The following is a 25,348-nucleotide window of genomic DNA, read 5'->3' on the forward strand; positions in this document are numbered from 1 at the left end:
CACGCCCCGGCGTCGCGCGCGCGGCCCGCGCCATGAAGCACATCCCCGTGCTCGAGGACGGGCCGTGGAAGACCGTGTGCGTGAAAGAGCTGAACGGCCTCAAAAAACTCAAGCGAAAAGGCAAGGAGCCGGCGCGGCGCGCGAACGGCTATAAAACTTTCCGATTGGACTTGGAAACCCCCGAGCCCGGCGCCACCGCCACCGACGGGCTGCGGGATAGGACTCCACGGCTGCAGCCCGTCCCGATCCTCGCCTCGCTCCCAGCCCCGGTGGCGCCAGCCGCTCTTCCCGGTCGGGGCGCGGATACGCCCGGGGAGCGCCGGGGCGCCCGAGTGCCCGAGGTCTCGGACGCACGGAAGCACGGTTTTGCCCTGGGCACCGTGGGACCCGGGCTCCCCACGCCGCCGCCGCCGCCGCCTCCAGCGCCGCAGGGCTCGGCACCCGGAGGTCCCGAGGCTCAGCCTTTCCGCGATCCCGGCCCGCGTCCCCGCATCTTGCTGTGCGCACCACCCGCGCGCCCCGTGCAGTCCGCGCCTCCCGCACCCCCGGCACCCCCGGAATCCTCCGTGCGCCCCGCGCCCCCCACGCGCCCGGGGGAAAGTTCCTACTCCCCAATTTCACACGTCATTTACAATAACCACCCGGATTCTTCGGCGTCGCCTAGGAAACGGCCGGGCGAAGCGACCGCCGCCTCCTCGGAGATCAAAGCCCTGCAGCAGACCCGGAGGCTCCTGGCGAACGCCAGGGAGCGGACGCGGGTGCACACCATCAGTGCCGCCTTCGAGGCGCTCAGGAAGCAGGTACCCACGCTCCGCCGCGCGCTCGCGCGGGGCGCGGGGAGGGGCGCCGGAGCGCGGGGGGGGACGAGGGGTCCGTGCGCACAGGCCAGCGGGCTCCCCCCCCCGCATCCCCCGCACCGTCCCGAGACCCTCGCGGGCTTGGGCGATGAGCGTTGGCGTGGATCTTGAAGTTTGAAAAGTGGGGCGATTACTGGAGATCGCTGGCCTGGCCAGATCTGTCTTCGCTTCTGAGCCCGCATGGGTCGCTCGGGCGGGCGCGCTTAGAGAGCAGGGAGGGGAGCTCTGGGCATCGGCATGGTTAAGGGGCTCGGCGCCTAATGGAGTGGTCCTGAGGCCCAGAACCCTGTGGAGTGGTGGCTGGGGGGGTTGTTAGCTCCTCTTCGACCCCCAGATTCTAGTAGGGAGCCCCTGTACGTCCAGCTCGCTGCTAGACTTTGCGCCGCCGCCTCTCTCCCCGGCGTTCTAAAGGACCGGGCTACAAGCCCGCGCTCCTCCCTAGGGGCGGCTTCAGGAACTGGCCCGTGGGAACCTCCCCCGGAGACCTCGCCCGCAGCTGCCCTTCCTCTCCTGGCAAGCAGGCACCTCTGCTCCAGAGGTGGGTCTTGTGTGTCCCTGGGAAGGGCTCTTCTGCGGGTCTTCAGAGCCCACCTCTGAGCTTCAGTACAGGGTTAGTTGGGGGCAGGCTGACCTCACCAGACAGTGCCTCTTCTGCAAAGGCGAAAGAAACTTCACAGTGGAATTGCCCAGGATGGAGGACCCTTACCACTTCCACTTTAGACAAGGTTGGAGTGGTCCTAAGAGCAGACCTCTCTCTTTTTCTTAGAAGATCTAGAAGGGGGCTGCTGAGGGCCCTCCCTCCAGATCGTGGGAAGAGTGGGTGGTGGATAGAGCTAGTTTTGATGGATGAGTTTTCTTTTGCTTACTCTGCATCTGATTAGCTGTTTGTCTCCAGGAAAGTTACTCAACCTCTCTGGGCTTTAGCCAACTACAACACGTTTCAGAAAACATGGTCTTTTGGATTGTATAGTTTCTTCCTCCCCATGTGGGTAGGGTGTGTGTGGGGGGGGGGTGATAGTGCCTTCATCCATCTATGGGCACGTAATTGAGCCCTATGGCTTTTGAGCCCAAGTGCCTAGCTTGAGTTTGGGAGAGATGTCTGGTCATTGAGGTGGGGGTTAAGTAGCTGTCACAGACCAAGCTGGGCCACTGCCAGCATCAGGGATCTTGATGGGTGGGCTTAGTAGAGTGTCCATTCCACCGTGGGCTAGAAACTCTGTGCTGTCTGTCTGGGTAGGGGCAGCTGCTCATAGAGCATCCCACAGTTCACTCCCCAGGACAGAAAGATGACAGAGGGCAAGAAGATGCCTGGCCACTGCTCACCTTGCAACTAGGAAAGCCTCCCACTGGCTCAGCGAGGCCACGTGCCTAGAGTAAAACCGCTGGCGAGAAATAGGGTCTCAGACTATAGCTCAGCATCCTTTCCGAGCCTTCAGCTGCCCCTGTCAGTTCTCTGTGTGAGTGACTATTGGTGCCGCATCTCATTTGCTCCATAGCGTTTATATCTTTCCACAAGAGATTCCACCCTGTTTGATTTCAACGATGTCGCGGTCAGGATTGGATTTACCCATGTTACGGAATGGAAAATTGGGGCCTGGAGAAGGAAGACATGCCCAAGTGGGTTAGGAGAAGGTGGCAATGGTTTTTGGAATGCCTGCCTGGCCACGTGCTTCCCACATGCCATCTGTACCAGCATCCTTCCTCCCCAACCCTTGATGCTTGTTAACAATCAGGGGCTGGGTGGTGCCCTTGGCCACTCTCTGAGATGGGATTGTTAATCCTGGTCTTTCATTTCCACCCTTCCGTGGGGAAGTTCTATATAAAAGAGTCAAGTTTGGTGTGTCTAGGGAGCAAGCAAACCCAAGCTCTCTCTCTCAGAAGAGGGTGCATCTCGCACGTACATCTGTGTGCATATGGTCATTACATGTGATGATGTGCCTGCCCCTGCTCCTTTCTGCCTTGCTCCAACAATTCTGTCCCTTTCCTCCCCGCTCCCCCCCCCCCCGCAAAAAAAAGCTACTAGTTTGCAGTGGAGACCTACCTTTTGTCTGAGAAGCACAGCAACATCGCCAGGGTACTTCTTGTCACAGAGCTCCAGGCCACATAGTATGTTACAGACCCACAGTCCCTACCCCCATCTAGTGGACAAAGGCCTGCGTCCAGATGAGCTCTGGGCCTCATTCTCTCACTTAGGAAATGCACCCACCACCCTGCCCCAATCCATATGGGCAGAGGCCCTGGCTATAGGCTCAGACCTCCTAGAAAGGAGAGAGGTGGGAGGCGCTGCCCGAGATGGGGCCTTAGTAGATGTGGCCCCGAGGTTGGCTGTGGGATTGTAGCTCTAATCTCGTCGGATCTGGTGATTTGTTTGTTCTGAACAGCTTCCTAGTGTGGTGAAAAGAGCACCAGCCTGGGAATCCAAAGGCTGGGATTTAAGTCAGGTCTCTAACAGGCTTGCGTTTTTTTGTTTTTCTTCAGTAATGGGAATTGAACTCAGAACCTTTCTGTCACTTGAACTATTTTCCCAGTTCTTTTAAAGCTTTTAGTTTTTTCAGAGAGTATCTCTTGCTACTGTAACTTTGTGGGAGCTAGCTTCATACAGATCCTCCTACCTTTACCTCCTGCGTAGCTAGGACTAGTGGCAAGAACCACCAAATACATCCAGCTCATGGCATGGTTTCTGTGTGGCTACAGAGAACTCACTTTCCTCTCTGGGCCTCCGTGGCTGAATGAGTTAGAATGGGGCTAACAGTATCACAGGCACACCTTTTCGGCAAAGAGCAAATGAAATCAGAAAAACAGTAGGGAATAAACATTGTTTAAAAAAAATTTTCCTTGAGTGTGAACATAAATTTAAGTAGTTATACAAAGGAGCTTTAATTCAACATGTCAGTTCATGAGTAAAATGCATCTTGATCTGTTATTGCCCCTTTCAAGTATTTATATGGTCGGAGCTCTTGACAGGTATAACAGTAAACATTCCTTAATCATCTTAATAAGCATCATGGGAAAATGCTGTTTATCAGGCACTATGCTTAGCACATTCTGAGTACTAACTAGTTCACTCAGTGAAACTGGGACTGCTATTGCTCCCTCCTCATTTCACACATGTTGACACCAGGGTCCAGAAAACCCTACGCATTGACCAAGCTTGTATAGTCTTTTTGTCCCTGCAGATAGTTTCACCGGTTCATTGACCAAGCTTGTGTAGTCTTTTTGTCCCTGCAGATAGTTTCACCGGTTCATGCCTCGCAGGGCTTTGGCATGTCATTTTCCAGAATTCCCGTGTAGCTGTGCCTCTGTGGCACTGGCCAGTCCCAGCCAGCTCTGTGTGCCACGGTCACTGTGAAGCCTGGACCAAATCAGAGCTAGTGAGCCCCTGTAGTGCTCAGCCTCTCTAGGCCCTGGAGCTGTCCACACAAGCCAGGGAAGCCAGTGCTCTGGGTTGTGGAACGGTATCTTCCCAGCCTGGAAGATTCAGGGAGGACCACCGTGTGGCTGAGGTGCAGGTGTGGGAGAGGCCCTCTGGTCTGGGGGTGGGGGTGCAGGGCAGCTGGTCAGGCCTCAGCACATGCCATCAGCCCAGCTGCACCCGCGTCTCCCCGAGCCTCATGTGAAGGCCATGTGTGCACAGCTGGGCCTGGCCATGTACAGGCTGCTCCCTGCCAGGTGGGAGGGGTCCAAGGGAAAGGCTGGCCTGGCTAGGTGGAGGAGGGGAGGGCCTGAGTCCTGGGCCTCAGCCTCCTCACAGGACCTTGGGGCGTCTGGTCTGAGGGTGGATTTCCTTTCTCCTTCCATACCCCTCAGTGTTGATGGGGATGGGGAGCAATGTGGGGGGATCCTCAGCTGCTGCCTCTCCCACAAAGAAGCACCAAACAAATGGGGTCTACGCTGCTCCTAGAGTCTCCCAAGGAGTCCTTTCTGGTTGAACTCAGGGTGATCCTGAGGGGAGCATGGGAATGGAGGCCCCAGCCCAGTACTCGTTACCTTTATTCTCAGATCCCACGGGGTGAAATAACCTGGGGTACCCACATAGCGTTGTGCACCCCCTCAGGTAATAGGAGGCAGACTTCTTGCACTGTGGTCCACTCACGGGAGGTAAGGTTGACAGAGGGCTCTCTCTGTCCATATATTCACAGTCTCCAGGGAGGCTGCTTGTTGGACTCCATTGTGTGGGTACCTTTGCTGGGCCTGTTGCCATTCTGTAGAGCAGACTGCCCATTTAACAGTCAAGGACTGTCTGACTGACTGACTCAAGGTTACCACATGACCAGGAATGGTCCTGGGGTCCTAGCTCTTAAAAATCCAGGTTGTTTTCTGTGTCTATGATTTCACAGCCATGTAGGAGGTTGGAATTTTTTTTTTTTGCCAGTCCTGAGGCTTGAACTTAGGGTCTGGGCACTGTCTCTGAGCTTCTTTTGCTTAAGGCTCACACTCTACCACTTGAGCCACAACAAAACTTCTGGCTTCATGCATGCTAGGCAAGCACTCTACCACTAAGCCACATTCCCAGCCCTGAGGTTGGAATTTTAAAGGAACTACTTGACCAGGGCCTTGAGCAGTTCTGGGTAGGGTGATTTCATCCCAGGAACCCTGTACTCATGGACACTCACAGGATTCTCAGAGAATAGCCAGTGCTCAGTGGTGTGCAGCAGACACAGGGCTCTTGGAGCTCGGTGGGTTGAGGAATCTTGGTAAGCTTCCAGGAGGAAAGACATCTTGGGCTAACTCTGAAGGGCTGGCATGGGAGTGACATAGATTCCAGAGGGCCGAGGGTTCAAGGCTTTTCCTACATGCACTAGTAGGTTCTTGACTTTGTTTCTGGATGGTGCTTTCCCACATTTGCCTGCTGAAGTCCCATTTTGGACAGCAGCTACCTTGCAATTCATTTTATAGATGAGGAAATAGAGGTCCTGTGAGGTAGTGATTCTGCCTAAGGTCACAAGTGTAGCTAGGCAGACAGCCAGGCCCTGGAGGCTGCCAGGCCAATGTTCTTCCTGCTTGCTGGAGCTCAGGGAGGATCCGAAATGTTTTGGAGGCACATAGGACTTTGTGAAAATGCCCAGATCTGCTCCTCTGAATTTTAAAAATCCTCAAGGCAGGTATTTTACTTTCCTACAAGGCAAGCAATCTGAGGAGCAGCAGCAGGCCCCGTGGGCCTGCCTCCTTTGGTGTTTGTGCCTTAACAGAGTTAGCTAGTGACAGCTGTGGGCTCCTCTTAGGCACCAGGTATGTGGATGGGCTGTGGGCCTTTCAGTGGGTGCTTAAAAACGTAATACACAGATCTGAACTCTCAGAACTCTCCATCCCCAGCTGCCCACGGCTTCACCTTCAGCATGTGAAAATGCCCCAGCGGTTCCTTCTGGCCACTTGGAAAGCGCCCGCTAAGCAATGAGTTGAGAACCCATTCTCCTGGGGGTCAAGTAGAAGAGATCATTCCACCCCACTGGGCTGCTAAAAAGACAAGTATGGATGGTGTCTTTGAAATACCACTCTCACCCAGCTTACATGAAAGATGGCCTGGACCCCACGGTCATGGACTATCTGTGCTGCACAGACTCAAACATGGCCGCTTGATGAAGTCTCTGCAGCCTGGGGAGGTCTACAGGCCATGCAGAGGAGCAAGCAGGCTCCAAGAGGTGAAGGCATTTACTCCAAATCACATGGCTGATAAGTGCCTGGAATTTGGACCAACCCTTTCCAGGACCAGAACCTGTCCTGGATTCTTACTTTGCAATGGCAGCCAAGGCAGGTGCTTCCAAGCTGGGCTCTTAGAAGTGGCAAAGAGTTGGGGGAATGGTGACCCTGCATCCTGTGGCGTAGCCACAAGGAGGATTTGGAAGGGGCCAAGTGAGTTTAGAGCTCAACTCTGGGTTTGGGAGAAGGGAGGGGCCACCCCCAAAGAGCCTATTTTGAACCTTTGGTTCTAAGAAACTCAGTACCCTGTGGCATGTGCCTTCCTGGGGTGCCAGTCAGATGAGCTTGTGACTCTTCAGGGCTCAGCTGAGTGGTCAGGGCTCATCTGTTTGTTCCCTCATGTGCAGATGGGGGCATTCATTATTTGGGGACAGGTTTCAAGTGAGACAATGCTACCTGTAGGTAGCGGCCACCATGCAGACATATTTTGGTTCGCGCTGAAGCATAACAGAAGCAGTGGGCCAAAAAGCAATACATCTGCTACAAAACTGGCCCAGACACCTGCCTGGGGCCTGGGTCAGCCTTGGTCTCACCTGTTGCTCTGTTGTTTGGCAATGACCTTGAGTCATGGCACACACACACACACCCCTCCTCTGCACCTCCCCCTTCCCCTTCTTCCTGGAAACCCAGATGTTCTGGGGCCCAGGTGCACCGAGCTGACTAAGGGAAACTCCCAGTGGCTTCTGGGTGACAACAGGGTTGTGTCACAGAGCTGCATGTGTCCAGTCCCTAGAACTCCCTTTCCCTGCAGTCAGGCAGCCTGCCCCCTGCTGAAGAGCAGGCAGAGGTGCTGAGCTGGCCCCGGAGCCCCCTTCTCTGCCCCAGGACTGCCAGATCTTGTTTATTTGTTCAAGCTGATGATAAAGCAGGATTTTCTGGACTCTGGCTGGGAACAAGCAAAGCGCATTGTTCTGCCAGCTTTTCTTGGATGGCTTTGGAGCTGTGGGCAGGGTGGGGTTAGAGATGGGGGCTGCAGGGGAGTTTGATTTCTCTCTACTGCCTTCCTCCCCCTCCCTGGGTTTCCTAGTCTCGAGGGGGGCCTTGGGGGCCGGGGGATAGGCAGGCTCCACACTTCCTGTTTCTCACCCTGTCCATCTGTGATACCCACCATAATCTTTTTGTAAGGCCAATGTCATCTCACTGAATCCTTGCTACCTCTTGAAGACAGTCCTGTTGGCAATGTGATGGAGAAACCAAGGTTCAGAAGTGTATGCTGCTGGCCTAAAGCCTTACAGCTAAGCGGAGCTAGAGCTAGGAATTGAACCGGATGACAGAAAGATTGACTTTGGCACCTCGGAGAGATAAAAGATTTTTAAGCCCCATTCTTCACATTATAGATAGCCCTGCTGAATGTAGGGGGAGATCATTCACTTGCCCACTCAGTGCCTTTCTCAGTCAGCCCTTCCAGGGCCTACTGTGGGCTGGACCTGGCCAGGTTTGTGCACGGATCGTCTCCCTGGCATGTGGGGTCATTGACTGCTAATGGGGACTTAAAGACAGATGGGTGTCATTAGAGAACCATTAAGGTTAGACCACCTCCTAGGTGTGGGGTGGCTGTGGAGAGATCGGGGAAGTTTCTAGCCAATCATAGGTTAAAGTGAATAAGATGTAGGGTCCCAGCCTGAGGTGACTATTTTTTAATTTTTATTATTTATTTATTTAGTCTGTCATGGGGCTTGAACTCTGGGCTTGGGCGCTGTCCCTGAGCTCTTTGGCTCAAGGCAAACAATCTACCACTTGGAGCCACAGCACCATTTCCAGTTTTCTAGTGGTTTATTGGTGATAAGAGTCTCACAGCCTTTCCTGCCCAGGCTGGCTTTGAAATGTGATCCTTAGATCTCAGCCTCCTGAGTAGCTAGGATTACAGATGTGAGCCACCAGTGCCTGGCTTCTGAGTGACTATTTTGTTCATGCTTAACTCCATGGCTTGGAATAGAGACTTAAAAACAATTCCTGGACACTATTGAGAGTTTGGTCCAAGGAATTCTTTGTTGTGGGGCACTGTTTGATCCTGTATGATACAGGATACTTAGCTACATCCCCAGACATCCAGGTCCTGTGGTTCCCCTGTGGTGACAAGAATGTTCCAGACATTGCCTTCGTCTCTTCAGGGACAAGATTATCTCTGATTGGACACCACTAGCCTCAAAGAGTGCCTGGCATATGGAATGCTCCTCAAATTCTAATGTGTGTGCACTGTGTGGGCCCCACTGTAGAATGGGTACAGAGGAGTCAGTGATAATGGATGCTGTGCGTAGATCCTAAGAGCCATGGGTGGATGGGGGGCACTGGAGCGTTGGTTGTTGGTAGGAGCATTTTAGCTATTTGGCTGAAGAGTGCTTCCTAGGACCCTCATGTCTATTGCTTAGCACTGGCCAGCTAGATTTTGAAGAGTTACTTCCATGTTGTAACATCTCACTCCATTCAAGTGTGCAGTGGCTCTCTAGCTTTTCGTTCATGCAGTACATGCTGCCATGGTTGAGAAATTCGAAGCTTTGAGCTGGGCATTGGTGGCTGGTGCCTGTTGTCCTAGCTACTCAGAATGCTGAGATCTGAGGATTGAGGTTCAAAACGAGCCCAGGTAGGAAAGTCTATGAGATTCTTATCTCCAATTAATTACCACAAAGCCAGCAGAGGAACTTTGACTCAAGTGGTAGAGTGCTAGCCTTGAGCAAGGTATCCTTGAGTTAAGGACCAGTGCCCAGGCCCAGAGTTAAAGCCATAATACTGGTGCATCTGTACACACACACACACACACACACACACACACACACAAACACACACACACGTGTCTTTCCCTGCAGAATGGGAATGTAGATAGATTCCTGAGTATGAGTGGATGACTTGAGATGTGGGTGCAAGCAGCAGGTTGTCCAATCAGGTGGAGGGCCCAGATATGCCTTAGGCCATCTCCATGACCCCTGCCCAACCTAGGTGGGTGTGGAGCACATACTCAGCACAGAGGTTATGCACATTCCCTGTTGATGCCTCCTTCTTGCCTTCCCCAGGTGCCATGCTACTCATATGGGCAGAAGCTGTCCAAACTGGCCATCCTGCGGATTGCCTGTAACTACATCCTATCTCTGGCACGACTGGCTGACCTCGACTACAGTGCTGACCACAGCAACCTCAGCTTCTCAGAGTGTGTGCAGCGCTGCACCCGTACCCTGCAGGCTGAGGGACGTGCCAAGAAACGCAAGGTAGGTACCAGTACTGGGGCAGCAGTCTCCAGGGAGGACAGGGGAGACAGCCTGTCTGGAAGCACCCCACATGTGCCCAAGACTCCTGAAGTGCCAGAGATAGCCTCTTAGAATAATCTTGGGGTCACCTCCGTTTCAGGACTCCATGCATCCCAGTGATCACTGTGATACCCATTGTCTCTGGTAATGGCACTTCTGGTGACCTTGTACATTCATCCAAGGTTGCTGAGTGTGAGTTTGTGCATCACTGAAATGAGGAAAGTTTATCCCAAGCCCTTGCTGGCCTTATGTGCTCTGGTACTGGACTCACGTGGGACATGATTCGTCAGAGCAGGTGACCACCTTGTAGAAGCCTTCTGCAGGTTTTGGGAATGTGACCTGGCCTGTATCCGAGGGTGGATATTACAATAAATGATATTCAGTTATTTATTCTAGCGAGATTTATTGAGCAAGCTGGACAGGGGTATAATGAGGGCGTATAGCTTGTCGTGGTCCCCCTGCAGCTAACAGGATGGTTAGAAGGTGCTATGGCTTGTCCTCAAATTAGGGGAAGACCAGATACCATAGGATAACTAGGAGGCCACTAGGCAGACAAAACAGAAAAGCTTCAGAGGCAGAGGGGAAGACCTATACAAAGTTGTATTGGGAAATCTGTGCAGGGAGAAAGGCGTGAGGCACATCCACAGTTTTCCAGATGGCCATTGCTTTGAACATTTCCAGTCAGGGGTCAGTGCTGAGCAAAGATTATTGTAGTTGTCTGGATCTCTGTTCCCATGTCACTGGAGGGAGAAAAGCAGTAGAACCCAGTCTATATCTATGAGGAGATGCCCAGGGGCTCTGTAAACAGGAGGGCATCCAGATAGTGGGGTGGCTCTGGCATCATGTAGTCTTTTGGCCATCTCTTTCCTTCCTGGCTTGCCCCTGCCTCCAGGCCCCTTTCAGCCAGGGCCCTCTGTGGATTCCCCAGGTTTTCCCAGAGGCTTCTGGGCCCCCAGCCTCAAGGGTTTCTGTGGACTTCCTGGCTCCTCCTCACCACTAGCCTGTTGCATTTCTGGGAGTGATTTAACATGGACCAATTAGGAGAAATCCTCATCAAGTGGGTAAGAGAGGAAGCGCCACTGGCTGCTTTGGGGCCCCTGCTTTCCTCTTAAGAGTGACATGGGTAAATGAAGGCGTGATTGATGGCTCCATGCCGGGCTCTGTGACAAAGGAGGTTTGTAAACTCTCAGTGAACTCCCCTGGCATTCAGCATCGTACTCCCCTGGAGGTGGTGCGGATGGCAGCATGGGCAGGCGCAGTGTTCTCCAGCCTGACCCCTCGCCCTGCCTTTCCCCTCCTCCCACCCTGCCCCTCCTTTTCACCCCCGAAAGGCAGCACTGTCTTCTGCTGTTCCCTTGATTGGAGTAGACAGTGTCCTGGGCTAGGAGGAGGTAGGCCTGAGAGGAAAGGGAAGATGAGCAGGGTAAAGCTGCCAAGTAAAGCTGAAGTTTTGCCTCCCCCCCCCCCAAATTACCTCAAATCTAAGCAACCTTAGGGACAGATGGGAGACTGAGATTGTGATTAAAATTAGCAAACACCTCTGGGTTTGAGTCCTGACTGTCACCTATTGGATTAATCCATTTCCTAATGTCCAGTGATTCCATCCTGATTGGTAAAGAGACATGGCAGGAACAAGTCCTCATGAGACGTGGGACACACATCTCACAGGAAGGGAGCTCCTTCCCACTGCTGTTCTGCGCTCAAAATCATGAGTCCCTCGTTTCTATCCTGAATATAAAGCTCACCCTACAGGGTCTACTTAACTGAGGAAGCTGCCTAGGAGTGGGGTGTTGGGAGTCTAGGTGGAAGTTCAAAGGGGAAATGTGTCTCTTTTCCTCTCATCCTCTCTCTTCCTCCCCTTCCTTCACCTCTCTACCTAACCAGGCCTGAATTAGGGCCAGGGGCCGGACCAGGCCCTAGGTCTTTCCGATGTGCTTCCCTCAGCCTTCCAGTTGTAGGAAGTAAGGGCCATTTGTTTTTGCTATAATGAATTTCATAATGACCTTCAGAGTGACACATTTTCTCTGAAATCTCCAGAGACCTCTGCTGACCTTGATTCTCCCTTTGGGGACCTGTCTTTGTAATTCAGTCCTCAGCCTCCACACCGTTTCAGGAGTTTCAGCTGGATAATCAAGATTTGATCCTTTGGCCTTCCAAACTTTGGACCATTGGTTTCAGATTTCTTTTCATCACAGGATCCTGGTGTCCTTTGGAGCCCTTGGGTTCCCTGACATTCTTTTTTATTCCTGGGGACCCCTCCCCCACAAAAAAATCTGGGCACCTTAGCTTTTAGTTTCTGATAATCATCCTCTGTTCCATTGAATGTCTGGCCCTCACTCCCTTCTTTCCTTTTGCCCTTGGTTGGGCCGTGTGGCACCATAGCGAAGCCCAGTAGGGATGGTTAGAGTCTCTGGGTGGACTTTTTGCTATGGGTGATGTCTTGATTGGCCCTTGAGGCTGGGGTGGAAAGGGGGCTGGAGTCCCAAGAAAGATGTTCATAACTATGCGCCTGGGCACTGTCCCTCAGCTCTTCAGCTCAAGGCTAGCGCTGTATCATAGAGCCACTTTTGGCTTTTTCTGCTTATGTGGTGCTGAGGAATCAAACCCAGGGCCTCATGCATGCAAGGCAAGCGCTCTACCACTGAGCCACCTTCCCAGCCTCTGTTCATAACTTATAGTGGGGGGAGGGGACTGCCCTTCCCTTTTTGACTGGGGGGCTTCTGATGACCTGAGCAGGGAGCACATCTTTAAATGTGTCCTGGCATAGGAACAGCAGCCTTCTTTGATTCTTCCGTAGCCTCTTAGCCTGGGCCTCCAAGGCCACACCTTTGTCTACTAAAATTCTGCTTAAGAAGCCAGTATTTGTTGACTTCTCTGGTCAGGACTGTGAAGGTGTAGCAGTGGGCCATTCTGGTGTTGTATTGATGGGAAGAGGTGATTGAAGTCCGACTCTGACTGTAGGACTCAGCCCTGCCATAGCCACAGGCTGTGGCTCAGGCAAGGTCTAGAGAAGGCCTGGGAGCTTATGGCAGCTGCGGGGCCCCAGAATCCTCACCTCCACTTCCTTACCAGATGTCCACCCCTTACATGACCACTACATGGGTCTCCAAACAAGAGATGGGGAGGGGGGTGCCTTAAAGCTCTCCTCAGCATCTCTACCTCTCTCCAGCCCTCTGTGACAGCTGACAAGCACCCTCTTCATGCAAGGCCTGGTGTAAGTAGTATAAGTCCAAAGTAGTTCACTGAATAGACCCTGCCACTCAGTGACAACTGAATACCCACACAAGGAGGAAAAGTCCTTGCTTTTCTCACAAGCCCTCACCATTAGGTACCCTTAGGAATTCATGGATTTGTGGGGGCCAAGCAGGGCAGGAGGGCTGGACTGATTATCTAGAACCTTGCTCTGGGGCATGAGGAGGTGGGAGAGGTGACACTTCGAACCTTCCATCCATGGGTCTGCTCCACCCTTTCTGTTTCTGGAGTAGCACAGAGTCTCTATGTCATTACCCTGAGCTTGCTGTTGGCAGCACCTTTGGGAAGCGCCTAGGACAGGGTGCTTGGGTTCCACTGGAGGTCTGAGTCACATTTTGAATCAAGGAGTTTCTCTGTGGGACTTTCCACTTGATTTTAGGTCACTGTTCTCCTAGAAGCTTAGAGCTGTTTTTGTTGTTGTTGTTGTTTCCTGTTCTTCCCTAGCAAACAAGCTGACCACCTCAGGCCTGCTTACTCCCCAAACCCTTTCTACCTAGACTGAGCCCTTGTGGTGTTGGTAGGCCTTCCACAGGTCTGCTGGGGTTACCAAGATCCTGAGGTGAATGGCAGGCAGTAGCTTCACTATTACACTCTGTCTTAGTCTATGTGGTATTTTTTGCTTCACTAAACATCACGGCTGGGTAATTTATAAAGAGCAGAAGTTTATTTAGCTTGTGGTTCTGGGTTGGGAAGTCCCAAGAGTGCACCACTGGTGTCTGATGAGGGCCTTTTTGCTACTTCAAGGCCTAGTGGAAGGGTGTCACACAGCCTGGCTAAAAGCATTAGACAGGGCCTCTCTACGTGTTACAGAGCCACTGCTGAGGACCCCACCCTGAGGACCTCATCTCACCTGATTATCTCCCGAAGGCTTCATCTCCAAATCTAACTCCACAGCTCCCTCCTGACAGCTCAGCTGCATTTTGACTGGGGTTCAAGGCCTCATGTTGAAAGCAGAGCTCTGAGGATAGGAGGCTGGAACAGAGGTTAGGCAGCTGGGTCTGTGGGCAGACGTCTGCTCCTGCCTCTTTGCTGGTCCTGGCAACGTGACTGATGGCAGTTTGAGTTCTCTCATTCCGGAATTGCTCCGGAGAAGCTGAGTGATCCTTTTTCAGGAAAGCCTCTGAGATGTTGTGCCTGGGATCACCTGCAATCGCTGGCTGATCCCTGGAGCTCCCCTGTACCTCTGGGCTGTGCTAAGAACGGGACTGACAATGAACTTCCTGACTTTCCCAGACACATTGCCTGCCCATCTCAGCCCCAGCTGTGACCAGTGAGTTCCCCCTTTCTGGGCTTCAGAAAGCCAGGATACTGATGCTATTCAGATAGTTCGTTGTCAGAGGCCACCCAGCAAAGAAACAGGGCAAGAGGCAAGAAGGTTCTGAAGAAAGCAGTCTGGACTCTATTGCAGCCAGAGATAAAGCAGTTAAGCTCCTGGCCCTGGGCCACATTTCAGTAGCTCCTGTTTTTAAAGCAGCAACTCCTGGAAGCTTCTGAAGGGAGAAAGGGCAGGGGGAGGTGCAGGACTATTCTTCCACATCTGGGTAAAGGGGGTCTTGCTAGACCTGGGAAATAGGAGACAACCAATAGTCTACAATCTAGGTCCCCCTCCCTTTTTATAGTGACTTGAAGCCATTGAGTAGCAGCAGCAGCAGCTACTACTAAAACTGATGGGTGATACCAGTGCTTTAAAGACACAAGTCCCTGCCCTCCAGTGTGTTGCAGGCCATGGGGTGAGGTGGGGAACAGGATGAATAGAAACCTATTGAGGTAAGTATAAAAGGGTGCTATATGGCTAGATAGTGTTAGCCAGGGTCTCTCTGCCTCTTACAAAGCTACTGCTGCCAGCTTGGGGCCCCACCAGCCTATACCCAAGGCCTCTGGTACCTTGCTGAAAGGCTTGAACAAGATTCTGTATCAGAAAGGGTTGGCATTTTCTTTGAGGGCCACAAAGTCAATGGCATCAAATAAACAGGAGTTTGTGATGGGGGAAGTAAAGGTATGCCCACACTGTAGGTCTCCTAGAGCCTGGCATGGCATTGGACAGGCACCGCTCAGGGAGCTCAGCGTCTGTCCTCTGTTCTCTGCTGCTCTCTGGGGCAGAGGATGGGGTAGGATTAAGGGAGGCTCGTGGTGATAACAGCTTGAAGGTGGCAAGACCCCCCTCTTTGGAAGACCCCTCTTTGGGGAGACCCCTCTTTGGATGTAAGCTACTCTGCTCAGCCGTGCGGCAGCCAGACTGAGGTAGCACTCTGGTCTTGGATGGTGGAGGGTTGGTGAAAATGGAGGGTGTCTGAGGGGTCCCTGGACTTTCTGAACCAGCCCTGGGAACAGCAGCCCCGTTGATGATTGTCCCTTGGGCCCACGTGTGTAGTCTAGAGTCCTGAGAGCTCTGCTCTGGCTGGATGCAGCCTTCCCCTGCCCTGCTTTGTCCCTCAACCAACGGTACTACCCTGGCCTTGTCCCCAGCTGTCTGTCATATCTGTAGTCACCCTCATTGGGCATCTTAGGTTGATTCCCAAGACCCTTGGAGTAGACTGCACCAAGCTACCATCTTGCTACATCCCCATCCCTGCTTTGCTCCCTTACTGCCTGGTTCACGAGTTACTTTCCTGCTGCCTACCACAGATATTTCACACGGATTTGAAACCACTGCCTTAATACCAAGGATACCCAGAGCCTTGATCCTATGCCGGGCCTGTCACGTGTTTATCACCTCTATGGTTCACCTCATTTATACTTCCCCAGCTGTCCTGGGTGGGGACTAGTGTTGTCCCATTGCACGGATAAAGAAACCAAAACTGAGAGGCTGAGGTCTCCTGTCAGTAAGAGAGGTGTGTCCAGATCCTGCCACGATGCTGCCTGCCTCCCACATGGAAGTGGGGCGGGTGGGAGGTGGTGTTCATTTCCAACTCCTCTGGGCCAAGTTATTGAGTTAAATACCATTTGCTCTCAAAGCCCTCCTTGCGTCTATGCTGGGCGAAAAACAAGTGGGGGGGGGTGGGAAACCACCATCAAATTCCCCTCCAGTCATAAAAATGGATGCAATTTATTTTTTCTGGCATTCCAATTACATAGACGTTTGTCGCCAGCTGTTTGTTCTAAGGCAGAGTGCTCTCTCAGCTGCCGTTTCTCCTCTCACACTTGACACCGTTAGGCCACAAGTCTGGCAGGACCATGGCTGGCGGGGTCATTAGCTGGGGAGCCTCCCAAGCAAGCATGCCCTCTGATGTTCTCTGGGTGGCCTGAGGTAGGGTTGCCTCATGCTGGGTCTTTCTTAAGCATCTCTGAGTCAGGATTCCTCTCTGGAAGGCTCACTGGCTAGGGAAGGGTGTATGTGTAGTGTTGGGATTCACTTCACAGAGATCTGTGGTTTTTTTCACTTCTTGTGAGCGCTGTCATTTAAGAGGCTTGAAAATCTAGCAGGGAGATCCTCTGCAAAACTGTGAAGTAGCCAGGATGTAGAACTTTGGAGTCAGAGACCTGGGATTGAATCGTGGCACTGGTACATCTCCCTGTGGGAACCTGGCCATGTCACAGAACCTCTCTGATCTCTAGTTTTCTCTTTTGTAAAATGAGAGCACAGGTACCTTTCTTGCCACCTTGCTGAAAGGCTCGAACAAGATTCTGTATTAGAAAGGGTTGGCATTTTCTGTGAGGGTCAGAAAGTCAATGATACAAATTTATAGCAACCAAGTCACAACTTCATAAGGACAGGTTCCTGGTGGGGTGTCAGATGAGGACCAAAAGTTCTGAGTAGGGGATTCTTTTATCTTGAGCCCTTCAACCCAAACCCTTGATCATGTACCCTTAAAGTAGGGGCTAGCAATCTGTGAATCAAGATGCCCTGGATTATTTTTTCTTCCTCCTCCTCCTCCTCCTCCTTCTCTTCCTCCTTCTCCTTTTTGTGAAACTGGGGATTGAACTCAGGGCTTCACACTTGCTAGTCAGGCACTCTACCACTTGAGCTATACTGCCTTCAAATCCAGGATTTCAAAGGACATGGATTCAAACCAAGTAACTCTCATAACATTTGGTATATGAAAATTCTAATAAACAGATTGCCACCAACAGCTACTCGGCCAGATGGTGTGGCCCACAGTGTGCCTCTTACCCATGTTACTTCTACTTATTACATTTGGCCAATCACCAGTCAGGAGCGCTTTGCCTACTGCACAGAAGGGAAACTGAGCCAGGTCCTGGTGGCTCATACCTGTAATCCTAGCTATTTAGGAGGCTGAGATTTGAGGATTGTAGTTTGAAGCCAGCTTGGGAAGAAAAGTCCACGAGACTCTTATCTTCAGTTAACCAGCAAAAAGCCGGACGCGGAGCTGTGGCTCAAGTGGTGGAGCACCAGCCAAGTGAATGCTTGAGGCCCTGGGTTCAAGTCTTAGTACTGTCACATACCCAGAAAAAGGGAAACTGAGGCCAGGGTTCTATGTTTAGTGAGTGGCAGAACTCAGTTTTAAACCCCTTTTCCATGTTTGGTTTCAAATTCCAAGCTTCTCAACTCCCACGTCCTGCCCCTCCCAAGTCCCTCAGGAGCTTGTCTGATGTCCAGCATGGTGGCCCATGTTCTTGAGATTCCCCTCCTCCCTGCGTCCCCCCCCCCCCATGCCTAGAGCAACAGCCTGGAGCAACAGCTCTTATGTAAGCAGCCAGCTATACAGCACGTGGGGGCTCCATTTAGCCGCAGGGAGCCACCAGCCCGCTGGTGGTGGCGCTGGTGGTGGTGAGGAGTAGGGTGGGCCAGTGTGTGGGGGGGTGTCATCAGCTCTGAGCACCCCCCAGGGCTGTGCCGCCAGTGGGGCCTGACACCGGGTTAAGTCGCCTGGCGGCCCCTGGGCTACAGCTGAGATCGCGCCGCCTGGTTCCCATTCGGTGCTGTGGTTTTGATTAGCTGCTCTGCACGGCGGCGGGCCTGCCGGCGGAGTCCATGGGAGCTCTGCTGGAACAGCGGGCCCCCCCCCCTCCTGGCAGCCCCAGACTCCAGATGTTCCGAGCGCTCGCTGGGAAGGCCTGCTGGCGCCACGGAGGGCAGAGGGCAGGGAAAGCACGCGAGCTGGAAGCCCAAGCACTCAGTCACCGCAGGCCTTGGCAGCCCGCCCGGCCCTCTGCTGGCACATTCCCCAGCTCTCCCCTGGCCATCTGTTCCCCAAAAGCCCTTTCAGAGCCTCATCATCACTCAGGATACAACAGCGCGAGCAGCTGGTTTGGAGGCAGCTGGGAAAACCGTGCAAAAGGTTCTTTGTGAGAGGAAACTCGCTTATGAATAACAGGGCTGGTTGCTGTAAAAGTTGGCGGCTGGAATTCTTGTTTCTCAGGCGCCGCTGTTTGCTCTTGATTTTTTTTTTTTAATCTCTGTTTTTTATTCTCTCCCCCCCCTTTTCCCCCTCGTTGTTTGCTTTTAAAGTTGTTTCTTCCTCTTCTGACACCAGGTGTAACTTTGTCTTCCTCAAGGGTACCTGAAGGCCACCTACTTAGTTCTGGGGATACAGGTGAACGAACTTTCTTTCCTTCCTTCCTTCTTTCTTTCTTTCTTTCTTTCTTTCTTCCTTCCATCCTTCCTTCCTTCCTTCCTTCCCTTCCTCTTCTTTTCCTTGCCTTCATTCCAAAGTTATGCATGCTAGGGATGGTTAAAAGTGACCATTTTCCTTAGACCTGGACTGGAGGGGACAGGCAAGCAAGAAGGTGGCTGGGAATGTTCCTGTGCCTAGGTCCTGACCCATTAATACTAACCAAGTATCACTAGTATGGAACGTTGTCTCACCCATCACCCCAGGGGACCCCAGATTGCAAGTTTGAACATTATGCATGCATAGGGTGGTAGGGGAGCTGATGGGATGAGAGACCCCTATCAGCTCATCGGAAGGTAACTCTGAGAGGGGGCTTTGCTCTTCCAGAGTCACAACCATAAACACTCCGGTGCCTGGGCCCACAGCTGATTGCAGCATGACATGTAGTCTTTTTAAAGAACTGGCTGCTGCCACTGCTACCAAAGGCTTCTGGGACATGTCTGCCTGGAATCTGGGCACCTCCTGGGATCAGTCACCAAGTGGCCTCTCCCAGGCTGTGGGGTTCTGGAGCCCTGGAATGAAAGGAGAGAAGGGCAGGCTTTGCTGACTTCCTCACACCTCTTTGGGTCCAGGAGGAGCCCGGGCTGGGCTGCCCTTCTCCAGTCTCTTTGTCCATCTGCCTGGCTCAGTCCTGCCCATTCTGGAAACCCTCCCTGAACCTTACCCCAGCTGTAGCAGGACCACCACGTGTTCTCAGCACAGGGGTGTTTGTGGTCCAGGGCAGTAGTTTATGCTATGCTATGATGCCACCGGGATGCCCTGTTGTACGATCTGTGGGAGATCACGTCTCACATGACAGTGAGGATTTCAGATGACCTGTTGTATGGCACAGAATATCCCATTACACCACGCTGTACGCTTTTGCATGGTGTCAGCCTCTCTATGGAGACGCTGGGTCCCTGCCTGCTTCTGTTCCATCTCCTCATTCCCTCCACGGCCACCCACTCAGCGAGGGATGACTTTCTGTCCTGAGGTTCATCAAGAGCTTCAGGACACAGCTATACCAAAGGTCCCGGGCTCTCCTGGCTTGTACTCTTGTTGCCCTGATTTAGAAAGGAAAGCTTTACATTTCAAATGTTCTTGAGAAGCAGCTGAAATGAACAGGGCCCCATATTGCTCCTAGTTGAGAAGTTTGGCTCATGCCTGTAATCCTAACTCCTGGGAGGCAGAGATCGGAAGGATTGAAGTCCTTAAAAAAAAAGTTCATGAGACTCTATCTCAACCAATAAAATCTGGATGGGATGGTGTATACCTGTCATTCTCACTACGAGGGAAATGGAAATAGGACTGTCTCAACCTAGGTTGGACCATGGAAAAAGTGAGACTCTACTTGAAAAAGAATACAAGTGGAAAAGGCTGAAGGCATGGTTCAGTAGGTCAAGTGGTAGAGTGCCTGCCTACCAATGATAAGAACCAAGTTCAAACCCCAGTACTACCAAGAAAAGAATTATGAAGGGAAGTAGCTGTTTCAAGTCTCCAGACCTCTTTTCCTCTCTGCCTCATGACTGTATAGTGGCTGCTATAGCACCAACCATTTCATCCCCAAGCTGTACCTGTTTAGGGTGGGGGCCACTCTAGGAAATGAATTTCTTCTCTCCAAGAAAGTCAGACCTCCCCAGATAGCTCCTACCCTCCCTAAAGGAGGGATATTCTCCTTGAACCTGAAAAAGAATGTCAGGGTCTGTCAGTAACAGCCACATAGCTCACCCTGGAGGCTTCCTCCCTGGGGAGCCAACCAGTGTCATGTGTTCATGTAACTCTTGCCACAGTCTGCACAGCCAGTGCCACTAGCCTTGTTTCAGCCCGTGGCCTTGGGATTCCATAGAGCGAAGGCAACTAGGCTGCATCCCTGCATACAGCACTTCACACTTACAGAGCCTGTCATGCCTGTTATTCTCTTCAATCCGACAGAAACCTCCTGGATTCTCCTTTTTTTTTTTTTTTTTTGCCAGTCATGGGGCCAGAACTCTGGGCCTGGGCGCTGTCCCTCAGCTCTTCAGCTCAAGGCTAGCGCTCTACCACTTGAGCCACAGCGCCACTTCCGGCTTTTTCTGCTTATGTGGTGCTGAGGAATCGAACCCAGGGCCTCATGCATGCAAGGCAAACACTCTACCACTGAGCCACCTTCCCGGCACCATGGATTCTCCATTTTTACATGCATGTGAAATGAAGTCATCTAGAACTGGACGGAGCTGGGTGGGGCCTGGGTAAGCTCCACCTCCAGGCTGCCTGTTCTCTGTCCCCTCTTTGTCAAAGCTGAGACTGTGAGCTGAGGGGCTGCCCGGTAGCATGAGGTCAGGGGACAGGACTCTGAATCTCAGCCCAGAAAGGCACTTTCTCCCAAGATGCAGACACACTGCCTGGGGTGGAGAGGCTCAACGACATGGCTATAAAGGGTTTTGTCGACTGGAAGCTCTAGATGGTAAGAGGGTTTCCCAGAGGTCATATTAGTCCATCGGGAAGGTGGACAGAAGGACCCAAGAGTCCCCTCCTCACATTGTGGCCAAGAAAATGGATATAAGGCTAGGCTGCTCACCAGGGGCTTGATTCTGTGGCCAGACACAGCATCCAGGGTCTCTCTCTGCTGCCTGCGTTTGCACTGTATGTGTGTGTGTGTGTGTGGTGCGCGCGTGAACGCGAGCACATACACATGCACATGTGCGTGTGCACACACACAGGCATACCATGCATAGGTATGCTGGGTGTCATAGACACCATCTGTCAGGATCTGAAAGGCTTTTGATATAGCAGGCATTTTCTAGTGCACACGGGAAGGGGGTCATACCAGAAGGCAGTAGGTGGTATTCAAGACTTTCTAATTTTGCTCCCCCAGGGCTCAAGGGCCTTTAGAGTGGTCTGTGAGTGTGACAGGGCAGGGCTAGGCAGTGAGGTATATGGGGAGCAGCTCTAGGGAGGAAGCTACTTGGAACCTTCCAGAAGCAGTGGCCTGGCATTGCTGCAAGTCACCCTCCCTCCACAACAGCAGCACTTTCCACCTTGTTCTGCTGATACTTGTCCTCTTCACCAGGGACAAGCACAAGTGGACAAGCAGCCAGTGCAGTGATTCGCGAAGTGTGACCTGCCTTTTCTCCATCCCTGTACACAGTGATTGCTCACTTGTACAATCTTATTATGTCCATGAGTAGGAAAAGACCCAAAGGGCCCTGCACCTTTATATGAGACTCAATCTCTGGTGCCAGTGGCTTACATCTGTAATCCTGGCTACTCAGGAGGCTGAGATATCTTAAGAGTGTGAGGCTACAAGCCAGCCTGGGTGGGAAAGTCTGTGAGACTCTTAACTCGAGCTAACCACAAAAAAAAAAAAAAAAAGAAGATACTGTTCTAGGTGCAGGGTCACTTTGGAAAACAAAGCAGACAAACATTCCACTCTACTCTTTGGGTCTCAGAGCTAAGTGACAAACACAATGAACAGAAAATCCAGACCAGAGGAGCTGACCCCATCAATGTACATGTAGGTGTCTGGGATTGGAGCAGATTCGCTCTCCTCCAGTTGTCTGCAACCTGTCCACATGAGGCTAGCGCAGGCAGCAGGTCAGAGCATAGTCAGTAGCCTTATTCCAGGTAAGGATGCAGAAATACAATAAAGAGCTAAGAAACACAAGCCCTGAAGCCTCAACGACCTTGGAGCCCCATGAAAACTGTGATAGTCACATCTTGACCTTGAGTAGCCAAGAGGAATCTGAAGTTCAACCAGCCATGTGTGGCTGAGAACTACTGGGAAAGGCCCATCTGAGCTGCATCAGCAGAGAACCCATGGGGCTGCCTTTCCCTAGAAAAGTTTGTTTCTGTGAAGGGGCTCGTCCAGGGATGTCAGAACTGGAAGAAGCAACCTTCATGTCTGTTGGGGGATCCCAGATCTAACCACAGAGTAAACATTTGCCCAAGGACTGAAAGAATAGAAGCATGAGGAAGTGAGGATTTTCAGATATCAAGTGGACAGTTCAAGGGTGAACAAATGCAGCAGTGGTACTCACTGGACACTGTGTTGAAAATGAACTGTACAACTTGTGAGTGGGGATGGGGGGGGGAAACTGGGAGAGAGCAAAGGAAGGGGTGATATTGTCCAGAAAGAAATGTATTCTTTACCTGACTTATGACAGTAACCCTTCTGTATATCACCTTTTTAATAACAATAAAAATACTTGATAAAATAGATAGTTCTTCTGTCCCCTACTGAGGACAGCCATGGTGATCTGGAGATACAGTTCCTATCAAGTTGCTGATGAGAAAATAAAGAGGCAGGACACACACACACACACACACACACACACACACACTGACATATAGCTTCCAAACAGGTCCAAACAACTTCTTGCTGTAGATACTGTTATTACCATTTAATAGATAAAGAAACAGAGTCACAGAGATGTTAAATAACGTGTTCAATGTCACATAGCCAGTAGAATGGGGAGGTCAGAATTTACATGGACTCATTCTGATGCTGTGACTGGTACATTTTTAACCACTGAGCTCTATTGCACAGAGGTGCACCTGTGTGTGTGGGTGGGCATGGATTGTGTCGGGGGTAAAAAAAAAATCATTTCTCTTATCTCAGCCTTGACAATGCGCTAGTGAGCTGGCAGCTGCTTTTGTGGTGTCACTGATAGATAAGGTGACAGTGAGCCCTGATGAGAGCTGTCCCCAGCCCACCGGGATCCCACAATTGACTTTAGATCTAGCTAGTGGCGGGGCCTAAGGATAAAGGGAGTGAGTACTGGAGGTGTTTTTTTATCTGAAAACTGCATTTGCAAACTGGATGGGATAGCACATGCCTGAAACCCCAGCACTCAGGAAGCTAAACAAAATAGGACACTATATATGTAAGTTTTCAAACTCTGTTTTTGTTTTGTTTTTAAGAATTGGTGGAACGCAAATTGATCAATATATAACATTTCTTTCAAAGTGACTCTTTCCAGTAACGTTTTGAGGTATTTTCAGCCTGTGAGGCCACTTGAGGTTTTCAAACACCAGTCAGTCAGCCAGGTACCTAGTGCCCTAGCTACTCAAAAGGCTGATATCTGAGGATCATGGTTCAAAGCCAGCCAGGGAAAGAAAGTCTGTGAGACTCTTATCTACATTTAACCAGCAAAAAGCCAGAAGTAGAGATGTGGCCCAAGTGGTAGAACAACTAGACTTGAGCCAAAAAGCTCCAGGACAGTGCCCAGACTGAGTTTAAGCCCCAGGATTGGCAAAGCAACCACCAAACCAGTTAGCAAAACCAGTTAGTTAAATTGAGGGCCTGACGTGACTATGGGGACACACACCAGAAGGTTTCAGCTTCACTAACTCAACTGACCTAGAACATAGGTACTATTGTTGGCCCATTGTTAAGATGAGGAAACAAAGGTTTGGTTGGGGAAAGAAGCAGCATTCAGAGCCAACACAACCTGCCATTCTAGCACACATTTGGTATAGAAGGAAAAATAACCCTCAATAGCATGGTTCTTAGTTGGGTGCCAGTGGTTCATGCTTGTAATCCTAGCTACTCAGGAAGCTGAGATCTGAGGATTGCCGTTCAAAGCCAGCCAAGGCAGAAAAGTCCCTGTGAGACTCTTATCTCCAATTAACCACTCAAAAACCAGAAATGGTCCTGTGGTTCAAAGTGGTAGATGGCTAGCCTTGAGCAAAAAGAGCTTAGGCCCTGAGTTCAAGCCCCACAACCAACCCCTGACCCTCCCCTCCCCCCAAAATAGTGTTGCTCTTGTATGGTATCTCTTCCACATTCTTTCTACTATAATGCCATATTTTATACTATAATATCATATTTTAGTTTTGTTTGTTTTGCTGGTCACAGGGCTTAAACTCTAGGCTTGGGCTCTGTCCCTCAGCTCTTCAGCTCAAGGCGAGTATTCTACCACTTGAGCCACAGTACCACTTCCGTTTTTCTAGTAGTTTATTGGAGATAAGAGTCTCATGGACTTTCCTGCCCAGGCTGGCTTTGAACCATGATCCTCAGGTCTCAGCTCCTCAATAGCTAGGATTACAGGAGTGAGCCACCGGCGCCTGGCAGTTTTTGTTTTTGCTTTTTTTTTTTTTTTATTGTTGTTGATTGTGAGGCCTGAACTCTGGGCCTGGGTGCTGTCCCTCAGCTCTTCAGCTCAAGGCTAGTGCTCTACCACTTGAGCCTCAGTGCACTTACAGCTTTTTCTGCTTATGTGGTGCTGAGGAATTGAGCCCAGGACTTCATGTATGCAAGGCCTGAACCACCTTCCCAGCCCCCATATTTTAGTTTTAAAACAGCTTTGGAAATCTGACTGCTCTTTTTAGGATAGACCAATTAAATAAGTCTGTCAGGATCTGAAACTTGTTATTTTTTTCCCCTTCACATAGAAAGCTGTATAAAATTACTTAAATATAGAAAAAGGTATAACTTGGCAATAGTGAAAAGTGATTAAGTGGAAATTATAGACCAACAGTTAATTTAAAAGGCAACATGACACAGATTAAAATTGTTTTTTAAATGCTCCCAAGGTGGTAAAATTACCTCACAAGACCCAGCATAATCAAGGCAGAGTGCATCAGAAATAAGCTGGAAGGGAACAAAAGCAAAACAATGGAGTTTGTTCTAGAGTTCACTCCCATCAGCAGGAATTCCCAGAAAGTCCAGACATGTTTACAAAAGTGCTTAGTGTTCCATTGGAAACGGAAAGCATTTCCCATGATAGGTGTAAGCCATAGTCAATTAGATGTCTGCTACTGCAAAGCTCAA

The 25,348-nt window shown here is 51.2% G+C and overlaps 1 protein-coding gene across 2 annotated transcripts in view; it reads left to right on the forward strand.

The window, feature by feature from the left end:
- The first annotated feature begins 6 nt into the window (after nt 1-6).
- Atoh8 (atonal bHLH transcription factor 8) overlaps nt 7-25,348 on the forward strand; it is a 29,499-nt gene continuing 4,157 nt past the window's right edge. Inside the window, exons 1-2 of one of the 2 annotated variants that reach the window (XM_013035445.1) lie at nt 7-800; nt 9,563-9,754. In XM_013035445.1, the coding sequence (XP_012890899.1) occupies nt 33-800; nt 9,563-9,754 (960 nt within the window). In that variant the 5' untranslated portion in view covers nt 7-32. The remainder of the gene's footprint in view (nt 801-9,562; nt 9,755-25,348) is intronic. The other variant, XM_013035447.1, reaches the window with a different exon arrangement.

This window comes from Dipodomys ordii, unplaced genomic scaffold (genome assembly GCF_000151885.1).
Source record: "Dipodomys ordii isolate 6190 unplaced genomic scaffold, Dord_2.0 Scaffold212, whole genome shotgun sequence".
NCBI lineage: Eukaryota > Metazoa > Chordata > Mammalia > Rodentia > Heteromyidae > Dipodomys > Dipodomys ordii.